Source organism: Mustela erminea, chromosome 18, assembly GCF_009829155.1.
Source record: "Mustela erminea isolate mMusErm1 chromosome 18, mMusErm1.Pri, whole genome shotgun sequence".
Lineage (NCBI taxonomy): Eukaryota > Metazoa > Chordata > Mammalia > Carnivora > Mustelidae > Mustela > Mustela erminea.
This window is the reverse complement of record NC_045631.1, coordinates 50182022-50197770: the sequence shown is the minus strand read 5'-3', so window position 1 is coordinate 50197770 and position 15749 is coordinate 50182022. Positions and strand designations below refer to the sequence as shown.

General features: G+C 53.5%; 1 protein-coding gene across 1 annotated transcript in view; it reads left to right on the top strand.

The window, feature by feature from the left end:
- RGS9 (regulator of G protein signaling 9) overlaps window positions 1–15749 on the top strand; it is a 71028-nt gene that overhangs the window by 46790 nt on the left and 8489 nt on the right. Inside the window, exons 16-18 of the mRNA XM_032321856.1 lie at window positions 1861–1999; window positions 4620–4705; window positions 6939–7056. Of these exons, the coding sequence (XP_032177747.1) occupies window positions 1861–1999; window positions 4620–4705; window positions 6939–7056 (343 nt within the window). The remainder of the gene's footprint in view (window positions 1–1860; window positions 2000–4619; window positions 4706–6938; window positions 7057–15749) is intronic.

Genomic DNA, 15749 nt, shown 5'->3' with positions numbered 1-15749 from the left:
TGTGCTGGAGGTTGAGAGGGAGTTGGGGGGGACCAATCCACCTGCCATGCTGTCCGTAGATACCTCCCCACTAAGGCTGGGGGCTCCTCGGAAGAAAGTCTGGGAGGCGCGTGAGGTCACTGCCCTCTCCAAGGGGGCTGTGCTCGGGAGTTCAAGGCAGCTGCCCCGAGTTACCATGTGATGTTTGTTTTTGATTCACCCCCCCCTTCCATGTCCCTAGAGGGGTGTGCATGCGTGCATGTTTGAGAGTGAGGAGAGGGACAACAGGTGGCGTAGGACACCCCCCACCCCCGTCCCCAGCCATCTAGGGAAGTGAAGACCATAATGGGAGGGAGCCTCCCCAAGTCTCTGTGCCCAGAGCACCGGCTTGGGCTACAAATGTGGGGTCCTCTCTTATGTTGCGTGGAATGGCTGTAGACCCCACAGCTCCGTGTAGCAGTGAGTCTGTTCTGCTCCGGGCCTGCTTCTCCCCAGAATTGTCCTCCATGTTACCCAGGAACCTGAGGCTTCAGTTCAGAAGGCCCCGCCTGCTGCTTATGGCCCCAGTGGGGAGGATGAAGTGGGGGGAGACCCCCACACTGCCGGGTGCCCGGCTGTTGAGATGCGTGCCCTGTGCCCTCTTTCCTCCCAAGCTGAGCCGGGTAGGCCTGATCTTGCTGTGGGGGCCTCCCTGCCAGCCCTTCGCTCTGCACCGGTCTGAGTGGACACCAGCCTGGGGCCCCGAGGGCCCAGCACCTTCGGTTCACACCCACACATGTAACTGTGGTTCTCAAAGGCTGAGCGCTGAGCTGGGCCAGGCAGGGGCCCTCGGCAGCTCCCAGACCGTGACATTGAGCTCCGGGCAGCAGGCCAGAGGGCCCTTCGCCTCCGAGCACTTGCCCCTTTGGACCTCTGGTGTCTGTCTGTCCTTCCGACCGACTCAGAAGGGACCACTGTCCCTTCCGGGAAGGCACCGATAACACCGAAGGGAGGAGCTGAGGTTTCGCATCTCATACTTGGAGGCTCTTGGCCTTTCTTAGGAATGTTCCCACCTCCGCCCGTGGGGTGCCGGTGGGACTGTCCTTCCAGGAAGGTCCTGTGACAGCCACGCTCACAACAGCGGTTCCTGACGGCCTCGCTCACCATGACACACACACACACACACACACACACACACACACACGGCTCCTAACTCTAGAATTCCGCTAGAAAAACCCTTACGGCCTCCTCCTTTCTATCAGCTTCTCCCCAGGCTTCCCCATGACGTCATCGTCATCCGAATTCCAAAATTTTAATGTGCAGCTTTGGAGGGTGGGAAAGCACTCCCGGATTTCTAACCCTGAACAAGTCAGAATGGGAAACGTTGGAGAGCCGTGCAGCTGAGTTTGGGTTCTCATTGGGGCCATCGGCAAGGGCACCTTGGCCACCCAGCCTCTGGGTGCTGGGACTGTGCGCTGCCTCCTAACTTAGCTTGTGAGGTTCAGCTCTAAATACCTCTGGAGCGCCCGGCTGGCTCAGCAGAGCACGCCACTCTTGGTCTGGGGTCAACGAGTTCCAGCCCCATGTTGGGCGCAGAGATTACTTAAAAAAAAAATTCTGAATTCATTTAGGTTGAACCAAGGGAGAGCAGAGGGCCTGGAACACCTGCTTGGAACAGCCTGGTTCCCCGTGGGCCCCAAATCCTCGTCAATAAGGCAAAAGGTGTTAAGTTGGAAACTGGGTTCTTTATTCTAATGGCTGGTGTTGGGCTGCTTTCATTGCCAGTGACCCGCTTCCTTCAGGGGACCTGAGTCACGGCCCTCCCTCCCGCCCAGGCAGCCGTGAACTTTTCATTCGCCAACTTGGTCGAGCTTCCAATTCACATCTTCCTCCCTGCTCCAGGCTCTTCTTGGCCCCAGGGGCGAGACGGTGGATAAACATAGATGGCAAAACCATGGACATCACCGTCAAGGGGCTGAGACATCCTCACCGCTATGTGTTAGATGCGGCGCAGACTCACATCTACATGCTCATGAAGAAGGTAGGTGGGCTCTGCGCGGACGGTCATGGGGGGGCCAGGCGGCCCCTCCCTTCTCGGGCACCTGGGAGAGTCTTTGGAGACGGGAACAGGGGGAGATACCGTGTGGCTTCTGCTTGGCTGGTGTTGGGGTGCAGGATGGTCAATAGCCTTGTTCCCCCCGTTCATTGGTCCGGAACCTTGCTGGGCTTCCAGTCTTGGCATCTGGGGGATGGCGGGGTACCACAGGCAGATGCTGTGTGTGTCCTTATGGGCTGTCACTCTGCGACAGTGGTCTGGGCACCCATGCCATGGGTGGTGAGGACGTTGCTGGAATAGGTCTTATTTACTGAGGACTTGGGAGCAGCAGTCACGGTGCAAAGCATGGGGCTTTGTATCGGGGACCACCCACGAGGCAGGACTTGCTTCTCCAGAGTCTAGTTTGTCCAGGGTCTCCTTGGAGGTGGAGTCCGGAGTCAAACTGTGTCCACTTGCCTCCCAAGGCTGACCTTAGTCTCTACCAGGGGATAGTGGCCGTTTTGGTGGCTCCGGCCCGAAGCACGCATCATGGGTTGGGGGGCCGTTTAGTATGGGAAAGAGACAAATTCAATGTGAGGATGATAGAATCCAGTGGGAATTCAGGTAGCCTTTCTGAGTTATTAATAAAAGTGAACATGGTGGGAAGTTTTAGGAAACTGTTAAAAAAAAGGCGGGGGGAAGTTTGAGACAAGAGTCAGTCACTTTCTTTCTTAAGAAATTAGAATTTGGGGCTCAGCATTGGCCTAAGAGAGGTTGTTCAGTTGGGTTCTTTTTTTTTAAATTTTATTTAATTTTATTTTTTAAAATATTTTATTTATTTGACAGAGATCACAAGTAGGCAGAGAGGCAGGCAGAGAGGCAGGCAGAGAGAGGGGGCGGGGTAGAAGGCCCCCTGCTGAGCAGAGAGCCTGATGTGGAGCTCGATCCCAGAACCCTGGGATCATGACCTGAGCTGAAGGCAGAGGCTTTAACCCACTGAGCCACCCAGGCACCCCTCCAGTTGGGTTCTTAATTGGTGTCATAATAAGACTTTGTTCGGGGCCCCTGGGTGGCTCAGTAGGTTGGGCAGCCAACTCTTGATTTTGGCTCAGGTCATGACGTCAGGGTTGTGGGATCGAGCCCCACTCTGTGCTCAGGGGGAGTCTGTTTGAGATTCTCTCTCTCCTCCTTCTGGCCCTCCCCACCGATTTCCTTTTCTCTCTCTCTCTAACTCCCTGTCAGATAAATAAATACATCTTAAAACAAAGAAGACTTTTTACAGTTGCTTTAACTTCACAGTACTATAGTTATTCCTCGTATAATAGAGGATCTCTAGAAATTTTCATTATGTGATGACTGTTGAATGGCAAATTTTTATTAGCATCCCTTAATTATATTTTATTTAGTCTTTGATGTATATTTTGTTATAAAGAAACACTTTTACTTTGCTTCTAAGATACGTAATAGTTTAGAATTTTCACCAAACCACATTGCCTTCTCCACTTGATTTCCATCAGTGGGGTTTCTCCGTTTGCCTTGTGAGGAGATTCACAGGAAGGTACCCTTACTAATGGTCTTCCTTTGGGTTATTTTCACATACATTTTGATTCTTAAAAATGTGGTTTTATACAGCCTCTCACAGAGACACGCAGGGAAGCCGGAAACTGGGCAGAACAAAATGGGAGTCGTGGGTGACTCGAGATTGGTGTATATGCTTCGCGGACTGTGTGTCGCTAGAGGTTGTGTCTTATGCTAGAGGTTGTGTCTTATGCCAATAAACTCATTAGAGGTTGTGTCTTATGCCAATAAACTCATTATGGACCCAATGATCCATAATGTCCACTCCCAGACTGTCATGGTTCTTGTAATGTTTAGCCACCACTCAGTCTTTAGAATGGGACCCTTTCGATAAACTTAAAAAACTCTCAGTGCTGCGGATGTTGCTCCCTATTGGTTAGAATGAGAGTTTTGAGTTGACTTGGAGGTGACAAGCATTCATGAAGCCACTTCTTGGAGCCTGCCCAGCGTCCAAGGAAAGAGCCACACAAGAGAAACCTGACTCTTGGTGTTTTGTTTTTTTTTTTTTAAATTCTCTTGCTTTCATACCCCAATTCAGGGCAGAAAAGGATGTTTGTCGGCTTTGAGGTGGGTTCCAAGCTCATGGCAGCTCATTTTTTTTGTGGGGGGGAGGGAGGTACTGGAGGGGAGTCGTGGGGTACAGATGTGCTGTCATCTCATGCTGGCCTCACGGAAGACCCTTCCCCACCAAGGCTGATTTTCATGTGAGGGATTAGAGACCACAGAGCAGCCGAAGTACAAAAGCATCCACAGAAGGCTTGTGAAGACTCAGATGGTCCTATCCCAGGAATTCCTGATTTCGGAGGACTGGGTGGGCCTGAAGACGTGTGCTTCTGGCAATTTGCCAGTGAACCTGACGCTGCCGGTCTGGGGACCGCACTGGAGAACCACTGATTTAGACCCACCGCCGAATGCCTTTCACACAAGGACGCAGATTCCCTGAACTTTGCCATCTTGGTGCCCAGGGAGGACTTGAAAACAGCAAACTTGGTCTGTTGATTTGACACGTCTCCTCTCTTAATCACCGTTTCTCTCTTTTCCCCCCTAGGATTCTTACGCCCGCTATTTAAAATCTCCAATCTATAAGGAAATGCTGGCCAAAGCTATTGAACCGCAGGGAACCACCAAGAGAAGGCAAGTGGAGACAGCAGCAATTTGCCAGTTGCCTGCTGTTTTGTTGACAGGGAAGGGAGGGTCTTCTTTTCAGCCAAATGGCCATGATGGAAATAATTTGCTTGAAGAAAATACCAGGGACCGGGAAGGATTTCTTAGGGGTAGGATGGCCTTGTTGGCTTCAAGGTAGCCTTGCAAGATTTCCATAGTAATTCCCGCCAGTAAAGTTGTGTGTCCCTGACGTGGGTTGGAAAAAGTGAAGATTATCGCACTGATCATTACCCTACCGCAAAGGGAAGCATCTCGTTGGTTTGTTGATTGCTACAGTTCTCCACCTTGGAACTGATTTGTGGGAAGTAGCTTAGCCACATCCTTGTGTTCTTGGGAAGTCCTAAGACCTTAGCATAGCAGACTCCACCTGCCAGGAAAAAATGGCCAGGCTCCTGGGGGAGATGAGCACTGACATTGCAAGCATCCGTGTTGACCGCCTTTTGGCAAGCTCCACCCGCCCCCCAACTGGTTCGTGCTCACCTTCCTCATTGGAGATGTGGATCATCTCATCGGACCGAACCTGTGGGCAAAGGAGAAATGTTCTGAGGGCCAGATGGAACTCTTTTCTGGGGGGAAAAAGAAAACTCTGTGGGGACTGAGGATTCCAAAGAGGAACCAGATGACAGCTTGAACAAAGACATGGGACTTTGGGGGAGGTTTTCCCGGCGCCAGCGCGTGGCCTGTCCCCCCCCGCCCCCCCGTGGTTAGTAAACGTTCCCCTGTTTGCCGGCTCAGCCCACGCTGGGCTCTTTTCCAGTGTCGCCGGTCAATTCAAAAGAGGGGTGGTTGGACCGGAGCCTTTATTAAAGGAGCTTTTAAAAAAAAAAAAACAACCAAAAAAACCCAACTTGGTTTCATTCTTGAGGATAATGGCCCTGTTATAAAAAGGAGAGAAAGGAGGTCTCTGTGGTGCCATTCTTCTAGTTTTACCAGGGAAGAGGGGGCGTTTAGCATCCCTGGGGGCTTGAAAAGGTCTCCTTTAAGCCACAAGAAAGGGGGGGGGGGTAATCGCTCTAGAAGTTCTGCCAGGAAGTAGAGGGAAAAGAAGGAGAGTCTCCTTTTCTCTCTCCAGATATTTTACCAGTTGGGGCAGACCCGAGGAATCAGCTGGCTCTTTTCTGGAGCGCGCAGGGTGCCTGGGGTGCTGGGGATGGCGGGTGGCCCCAGCCGCACCTCGTGGCTTTGAGGTGGGGAACTGTGGTCTGAGAATGTCCCTGTGAGTGAGAAGACACGGGCGGATGTTCTCGTACCAAGGGGAGCTCAGCCCGTAAAAGTGGGGATTGTGGTCGGTGCCTTTGTCTCAAGGCTCGAGGGTGTCAGGCAATATACGAGCCTTAATTTCTCTAGAAGAAGTTAAATTGATCTCTAGGCTCTCCCTTGGCAGGGCTGGTGGGAGACCCAGGTTCCGTCCTGATTTACTAGTAGGGGAGTCCTTGCGTTCTTCCCTAGGGTAGATCCAAGAATTCTCTGGGCTTTTGTGAACCGGAGCTTTGGGGACGTCCTAGGTTTTAAATCCACCGTTGCTGCTGAAAGGCCTGTTTTGGGGACATGTGGGTGGCTCAGCTGCTCCCCGTTTCCTGCCTCACTCAGATACCTGGAGGTTTGTCCTGTGCCCAAGGCCGTGGTGGACAGGGTTGGGTCCCAAGAACCCATGGGTGACTTCGGTCAAGGTTCTGACTGACTCACCCCATGTTTGCACCCGGCACCACCAGCCCCGCCCCCCCAGCCCTCTCCAGGCCTCTCCCCTTTCTCTGCGGCCCCACCTCGTCCTCTAGGACAGTCCAGCACTCTTTGGCTTTTGAAAACAAATGCTCCAGCTCCCCCCTGAGGCCAGAACCCTCGGGCTTCCAACGTCAAACTCCCCTTGCCCCCTTCGTTTAGGAAGAGCCCACAGGAGGTTAAGCTGGCACATTGATTTCCAAACATTCTAGAAGGTATGTGATCGCCACCGTAGGCAGTCCTCCTTGGGCCCAGCCAGAAACCCAATGGCAGCTGGTACTCACCGGCTCCTCCTCCCAAGGGGGAGAAAGAGCTAAGGTTGAACAGGCTCCTGAGGTCCCCCCCACCTTGGGGCTCACCGGGAACATGGGGGAACAAGCCCAGATTCTGGTCCTGCGGCTCCGTCTCCCACTAGGGGCGGCCGCGTCCCTGCTGGGCCAGCTGGGTGGCTTTCCCCCAACCGCAGCCCCGTCCTGCCTTCCAGCTCCGGCCTCCCTTTCATGCGGCGCCACCTGCGCTCCAGCCCGAGCCCCGTGATCCTGAGGCAGCTGGAAGAAGAAGCCAAGGCTCGAGAAGCGGCCAACACGGTGGACATCACCCAGGTCATGAGCAAACTGGACCGCAGGAGCCAACTCAAAAAAGAGCCGCCTCCGAAATAAACCCGCGGCTGCTGGGGGCGGGGGTGGGGGGCAAGCAAAGAGGGCCGGGGTCGGTCGCAGTCTAGAGGATGCCATTCCGCGCTAGTGGGGCACCGGGATGGCCAGGGTCACCCCAGAGTCCCCTGAACTCCTTCCCGGGGAGGCCTTCCCTGCACCGCGGCGACTAGAGCTCGTCCTTCCGCTCCGGCTCACCAAGGGACAGGGTCGGCAGGGGTGCGGGGAGGTCGCCTGACTCAGTTGCGGTGTGACTGCCTGTCTCCCTGGGGAGGCTTCCTGTAGCAGGAGCATAGAGAAAACAGGCTGCTCCGTGTCCCACATTTGCTTTGGAGAATGAACCAGAAGGCCCCCCAGGCATCTTTCTGTCAGGTACATCCGTTTCAAACAGCTTCATGAAGCTCCTTACCCCACTTCCCCCGTCGAGGCTCCGCTTCTGAAGCAGGCTGAGATCCCTCCAAGGCGCTTGCCGCAGGGTCCCCTAGAGAGGCACGTCCCCTGGACATGTTGCATCTTCGCAGAGAGGCCCTGCTGAGACAGGGCTGGCGAGCTTGCTCTCGGAAACAGTTACGGAGGGACCTTCCCTTTTGTCTCCCCCCACCCCGAGACCTGCTAGGGGAATCCGTAGCTGTAGGGATGAAGGACTGCGGCCAGAAGCCTCCAGAACAGTCAAGGGAAAATGGCCTTCTGCTGAGCATCCTTTGGGTAAAGGAAGGGCGCTGGTGTCTTCTTCGTGGGAAGAGAGAGAGGGTAGCTGGATATATGGATATTTTCAAGACAAGTTAGGGTCAAAGAGGATACTCCCCCGGATCTTTTTCTAGATGTTGGTGCTTCCCTCCTGTGTAGCTGTAGCCTGGGTCAGCCCTGTGGTCGGGGTGGCGGGGGCGGGCAGTTCCAGCTCCACACTGGGAGGACTACAAGGTAATCCTTGGAGCCAGCCTTACCTCATACACCTGTGTAGGAACTCGAAGGGGTTAGAACAAGTCAGCCAGAAAGGCACAAACACTGCCCAGCCACAAGACTCGCCCATTTGACACTTTTTCCGATTAGCCACTATGTACCAGGGACTGGTGAGGACAATGGACGTGGTCTTCCAACTCCCGGAGCTCACAGACTAGGACCGACGAACCACAGTGACGCCGACCGTTATCAGTACCTTTGCTGACAGCTGCAGAGCTGGGGCGCCATGTGATAATCAGCGTTCACTGCTCATGGGTTTAGGGTCATCTGTGTGGCTCTGCTGATCTTGGAGCTCACTCCCCCGCCTGGGGGCTTGGTCTGTGGGAGCCTGAGCTGGGATGAGTGGAATGATTCTTCTCCGCTTCGCATGTCTCCTGTCCTCCAGCAGCCTGGCCTCGCACAGTCTGTGGCGATGACGGAATTGTAAGGGAGTCAGTGGCAACGCCAGTCTTTTTTTTTTTTTTTTTTTTAAGATTTTATTTATTTATTTGACAGAGATCACAAGTAGGCAGAGAGGCAGGCAGAGAGAGAGGAGGAAGCAGGCTCCCCGCTGAGCAGAGAGCCCAATGCGGGGCTCGATCCCAGGACCCTGGGATCATGACCTGAGCCGAAGGCAGAGGCTTAACCCAGTGAGCCACCCAGGTGCCCCGGAAACACCAGAGTCTTGAGGTGTAGACTTGGAACCAGTGTGTGGTCTTCTACCTCATGTTCTTGGCCAGATCCAGTTACAAAGCCAGGTTAGAATCAAGGGCTGAGGAAAAAGACTCTATCTCTTTAGTGAGAGAAATTTTAAAGTCTTGTTGCAAAAGACGTGGAGAGAGGAAGGGATGAGCAATCGGAGCCATCGTTGCCGTCGACAGCCCCAAGATGCGGTAAGATCTGTACCAGGTGTTAGAAAGGAAGTGGAAACGGCGCCATGACAGAGAAGAGGAAGGAGTTGCGTCTACTGGAGGCTTCTCTGAGTGACAGAAAAGAGGATGGGGAAAGGTGGGCCGTACAAAGCATGTGGGGAGGCAGGGAGAGCTTTCCAGACAGAGGGGACCACAGCCGTAGGAAGGGCCCATTGAGGGGAAGCAGCTTCGAATGATGGCAGCGCCAGGCAAATGGAGCCTCATGGGCGCGGGAGAAATGGTTCAGCTTGAGCTTGGAGAGGTGGGCAAGGCCAGGTCGTCAGGGACTTTTTAGGTCATTGTAAGGAGTTTGTGGCTCTTGGTTTTGTGTTGGCAAAAGGATCCCATGACTCCCTCCGTTTTCTGTAGTTGTAGTCTAGCTTATACTCTGGAAGGGCCACCAGAGGTATGTGTTGGTCATCTCTCTTTTGAAAAATGTCGGAGTCCTCCAGCTCAGGGAGAGTACCCCAAGCAGAAATTTCTGGTAATGGCCATTGTGTATTGACTGACATGAGGTGGGGCCATGTCTTATCACTTGGAGCCTAATGCCTGAGGCCTGGCGGGGTCTGCAGAAGCATGTCTCCCATGAATGAGAGGAGGGAGGTTGGTAGGAAGGAAGGAAAAGGGCCTTGGACTTGGAGACGGCCTCTCGGTCTCTGGTTCTAGCACTAGCCGTGTGGCCTTGAACAAGTCACTTACTGTCTCTGCTTCCTGATTCATGAAGGGAGGGCTTGGGACCAGATGCTTGTTTCTTGAAACAGACTTTGTGAATTCCAGGAACATACCCAGCCTGGGGCCTCCATTTTACATGAAGATTTGGAATGGGATGAAACAAGTAATTTTCCATTTTTTTGCATTAAAATAATCATGAATAGATTATGAACTAGAATGCAACATGGACATGAATTTTTTAAGATAAGAATTGAGGCATCAAAGACATTTCTTGCTTGGCTGTGGCAGGTTCAGGCTTTGCCCTCAGACTCTTGGGAGAGGACGTTTACCTGGCTCTCCTGCTGTTTGTCCTGCTTTCCCAGGGAAGCTTGAGAAACATGAAACAATGAATATGTACTCGCTACCCCTTCCGGTTACCCCCCATGAGCCAAGATCACATGCCTGACACAGTGGTGATGAGGATGGCGGGGTGTCAAGTGCATTGTGAATTCTTCCCGTTACCAACTGGGTTGTGTTCATCTTTGACTCAACCATCCCCCCACCCACTCCCTGCACAGAACATGTCTGCCTGACAGCCAACCACCAGGGGCTCTGTATCAGGCACCTGGGAGGGATACCACACATATCAGTGGAAACTTTCTCAATGTCTGTCACCCAAGGATCCCACCATCTGATGAGAGGCACAGACAGGCATGTAGCTAAAGTTGGTTATCATGCTTATGGGATAAAGGCATGAATAAGCACTGTGACACTCCCCATCTGAAGGAAGGCAGGAGATAAAGGGCTTCGCTCCTGGAGAGCAACTGCTCCATCCCACGAGGGTTTCTTAAACACCCGCTCTAGGTAAGGACCAGTGAAGGGTGTTACGGCAAATACAAAAATTAAGGCGAGGTTCTCCGCCCTTGAGGGGCTGACAAGAGTGTGTGGATGCAAATGGCTGCCATGTGAAATAGAAGGGGGACCGAGGCTGGGGTGGCATACAACACCCCAGGGGCATGCAGAGGTAGGAGAGGGTCATCTGGCCTAAGGACTGAAAAGGGCTCCACCGGGAAGTTCTCACGTTTGCTAGTCAAGGAGCCCCAGGTTCTGACCCAGTTTTAGGGCTTCCTAAGAGTGTCTGCTGTTGGGTCCCAGCAGGTGGCAGCTGTCCCTGCTGGCATTGTTTCTGTGAGACAGATGTAACGTAGCCCCATGAAGTCTGTTTGAATCTAGATAGCTTTGAAAGTAGGACTTGTTTGGACACTATTACTGATGTATTTAAGTGATTATGATGGTCTCTGTTATCTGTGTACTCAGGTGTCATCTTAATTCCTTAATGGTGTATTTTAAATAGCTTGAGTTTCTCTACCCATGGTGGTGTATATCTTACGCTAGACTATAAACTATGGGGTAAAGTACCAGGATTTCCTTTGTAGAATTTCATGCTCAAACTTACTTTTTAGAGCAAGGACTGTTCTTGTGAGGGTTGGGGTAATATAAGGGCTAGGGACAATAGGTAGATATATCGGATAATGGCTGGCATATAGTAAGTGCTCAATAAATGCTGGCTGCTGTTACCAGTGTCACAGTTATCCCTGTCACTGTCATCCTCATCCTCACTGTCCTCCTCTTTACAACACTGTCATCATCATCACTATCATCACCACCACTGTTATCACCACCATAAGCATCATCACCACCCCTCTACCCGGGTCATCACCACCATTGTCACCATCACCATCACCACCACCGTCACCACTATCACCATCATCACTGCCACCATCACCACCATCATCATCACCACCATCACCATCACCATTGTCACCATCACCACCATCACCGTCACCACTGTCACCATCACCATCATCACTACCACCATCACCACCACCATAACCATCATCATCATCTCGGCCACCATCACCACCATCACCATTACCGTCACCACAATCATCACCGCCATCACTATCACCACTATCACCATCACCACCATCTAGTAGCATCTGGTCTCAGGGTAAGCTTGGGCTTTCTCGCATCTGTCAGTGCACTACCATACAGTGCTTCATTATTCTTTATTATTTAGGGCATTTCCTGAGATGTGTTTACAGTTTTGTTTCCCCGAACCTTCGTGCTTCTCTACTCTCTCAGAGTCTTGCAGTGTGGCCCTCCCTGCTCTCCAGCGGCCATTAGGATATATTTGAAGGGAGAAGAGTGGGCACTGATGTCATGTCCTCTGTCTATGAAGGGCTGACTAGCAACAGTGCAGTGACTTGTCCATCTTTTGGTCCCAATCTTCACCACTATGGTAAGGGGACGGTCTTGGGCTGGACTGTGCCAGAAGAAGTGGTAGGTAGGAGGTAAAATGTGTTCACCCTTGTGGATTTTTCTCCATGGAGCCCACTTTGCTTATTGGCTTTTGGAGGCAGTGGGGGAAGGGAGAGCAAGGAGGGACTGGAGGGGGCGCCATGTACACTGCATGTTGAACCCGAATGTGGCTCACGGGACGTGGGCCTCCAGGTGGCTCTGAGGTCTCCTGCAAATTCTCAGCTGGTTTCTAGGCAAAAAACGAATCTCATCTATTTGCACCGCCTGCTTTGCCTTCCATTGAAAAGCCTGTGATTGTGTTCTCGTGTCAATGTACCCACTCCATTTCATGCTCCTCTCCCCCTTCTGTTGGCTCCCTGCATAATAAAACAGCAGCACAAGATGAAACAAAGCGAGCTCTCAGAGCTTCACTGTGTCTCTGCGTGTCACATTTCTTTGCTACGTGCCTTGCATGCTGCTGCTTCGCTACCTGGCACCCGCAGTGGGTGTGGCATGGGCTGGAGGGGCGGGGCTAGCTCTCTGTGGGAGGGGCCAGAGTCCTGGGGGGCGATGGGCTAAAAATGGGGTCCAGGACCAACGGGGCTATGGCCATCTGCCCAGAAGAAAGGACCTTCTTGGGCCAGGTAAGTCAAGCAGGACGTGGCTACATCCTCACCTGTCCTGTCATTCATCCTGGAAAAGAAAGTGCTGAGGGAGGTGTGGGTGGAGGAGGAGGGCACAGAATTGGCGGAAGGAGGCAAATGGGACGGCGCATCCTGTCATAAGCTGTACGACCTTGGTCCGGCTGTCACCTCCACAAGCCTCAGTTTTCTCATCTGTCAAGTGGGGCTGATAGTGAGTTCATCACAGAATCTGAGCAAGTGGCATTCAAGGTAATGTACGGGAGGTGGGATGTCCTCAGTTTATTGAAGGAGGAGAGTTTGGTGCCACTCTATCTCTCTTGCCAAAGCCCGTTTCCCCCACTTTGGTGTTGCAGCCCACTCTGCAGGACCCCAGGTCCTATCTGAGCCCCACACGCAAGGGGATGGCATGTGGATCGGTAGACAGAGCAAGGGTTCTGGGGTTACACACTCCTGGGGTCGAATTTTCATTTAGTTGCCCTGTTAATTGTCCATTGCTGTGTAGCAAAGTCACATGAGCACCGCCGTGTATAGGCTCACGGTTGGCCAAGTGAGGTGGGCTGGGTCCTCTGCTCATGGTCTCACACCCACCATCACACCAGGCTCCCGTGTTCCTGTCGGGGGCCTCTTGGGTAGAGCCTGTTCCAAGTTCATTAAGATGGTTGGTGAGATTTCAGTGTCTCATTATAGGATTGAAGGACCCAGTTTGGGGGTGGGTTTTTTGTTTTTGTTTTTGTTTTTGTTTTTGTTTTTGCTGTTAGCTGATGGCTGTACTCAGCTCCTAGAAGCTGCCCCAACCCCTCTCCGGGTTTCCCCCTTCGGTCTTCGAGGCCAATAACAGAGAACTTCTCCTTCATTGAATTCCTGTTGTGCTTCCAACCTCTCTGATGTCTGTCTCTGGCCCCTAGACTCAGATCTGAAGTTCATGTGATGAAGTCAGCCTCGCTCAGATGATCCTTTATTGACGTCACCTGTCACAGCATGTGGCCTGGCCAGGGTGTGGGGCTGTCATGTGACGTTTACAGCTCACACCCACCCTGGCAGACAGGGCCAGAACGTAGGGACCATGTAGCAGTCCACCTGCCACCGTCCCCGGCGGCTGTGGGAGCCTCGGGAGGGCGATGAACCCTTCTGGGCCTCAAACATCTGTTCTCTAAAATGGGGGAGTGACATACGTAGATTACCTCGCACATAGTAGATGCTTGATAAGTCATAGGGTCATACTCCTTTCCCCTAACTCTTGTCTCCTGAACCCTTCATTAGAGCAGGCTTTCCCCTTTGTTGTTAATTCTTTTTTTCACAAAATATTTTACTTATTTACTTACTTTAGAGAGAGAGCAGGTGAGAGAGCATGTGAATAGGGGGAGGGGCAGAGGGAGAGGGAGAAGCAGGCTTCCCGCAGTGCAGAGAGCCCAGTGCGGGACTCGATCCCAGGACCCTGAGATCACAACCTGAGCTGAAACCAGGAGTTGGACGTTCTTGTCTGCAGACTGTGTCCCAAGTGGAGACCCTTGTCCCCGTAGAAGGACAGTGTTGGAAGCACAGTGCAGGGCTCCTCAAACCCACTGGGCATGATAACAAAAGCGTGACCTCGGGTGTCTGGTAGATGCTTTCCCTCAGTGACACCCACGGAGAGTCTCCTTCGGTGGATCTGGCTGGGGCTGGGACCTGCGCTTGCAGCAGACCCCCGGGGTGATCCTGAGGTGGGCTGATAAGCAGCCCCCCCCCCTTGGGAGGTGCAGCTCGCTGTGAACTACACCGTGAACTCCACAGCCCACAAGCCTGGTTTCCAAGCCCGCTCCACTGTCCCCAGTGGCCTGTCCTTGGGGCTTGCTTTTCGAAGCATTAGTTTTCTTATCTGTAAAATGGGCGTAATGAGAGTTGGGCATCTCACCGAGTGTCCCCGGAAGTAAGTGCAAATGAACCATGGAAATGGCTCAGCCCAGAACCTCGTATTTGCCAGTTCTCACTGCATATGAACAATGCCGTTTACAATGACTCTGTCTGCCCAGGGACCCCAGGTCTGGGCCTTGGCTCTGGTTTGTTACCTGTGGGTGCTGGAGCATAGGAACAGAATCAGCGACCCCCAGCTGCTGTTTCAGGATGGAATGGAGCTGGGGCTTCGGGGAGCTGGTGGGGGAGAACGGAGCCCCTGTGGGAAAGCCTTCTGTGGCCTCCTGGCCCTTCCTTTCCTCCAAAAGCTGTCCTTGGCTGTGCCTGCCCTTTCTTCTTCAGGTTGGGATCTGCTCACTCAGATGACCTGGCAATCAGGCCACATCCCAAGGAAGCCAGCAGCCTCCAGCTCAGCGCCCGGAGCTGCCCTCTTGTGGCCCCAAGGCAGTGCCCTGGCCCCTTGGGCAGGCGGGCTTCTCTACACTGGGTGTCTGGGTGACCATGCCGGTTTCCAAGAGTGTTCGCTGTTCACTGAAATCAGGGGCCGTGTCGGCCCAACTGTCCCAGAAGGTCCCTCTTCCCCATCAGGACCGCATACCCTCTAGCTGGGCTTCAGTGTGGTGTAAGGCCACAGCTGGCTTTCAGGAGGGGGCCTGGCCAACTGGGCCGATGGGCCCTTGGAGGCCCATCTGTGGAGGAAAGGGGACAGCAGACAGCCTCCCTGAAAATCCCATTTCTACCTTTTCAGCTCAAAGCTCCCTTGGGTGTCTTTGCCGGAAGCTGCCTGGTCTGGCCCTCCTGTCCCCTTGCTCCTTGACTCCAGGGCCGCGGGAGCCCAGGGAAGTTGAGAGTCTCCCCGTCCCCTCTGACATGTCCAGGCTCCACCTCGGCCTTTATTTCTGGCCGCCCTACAGTGTTGCGGGAGGCACGGGCTGTGCCGGGGCTGGGCCCTCCCCAAAGGACGGCCAGAGGGACATGGGCCGGGGCTCAGGACCAGGAGGGTGGTCTCAGGCCTGGCAGAGTCAGCAGGGCACACGGGGGCCTTCTGGTCTCACCGCCATGCTCTGGTGCCCATGTCTAGATGCCTCCATATCCTCAGGCTGGGTACCAGGATAGAGGCAGGATGGCCCGGCGTGTGCTGGATACTAAACATCGTTCTCTGGGGGACGGGAGTTGAGGGGCGATTGGAAATCCCAGCCTGGGCCGACCCCAGCACCCCAGGTGCAGAGGAAGACCAGCACGGGATGTGACTGCCCGGCTCTAGGCCGGTGCTCGGGAAGGGCAGGCCCCTTGGCAGGAGCCCTGT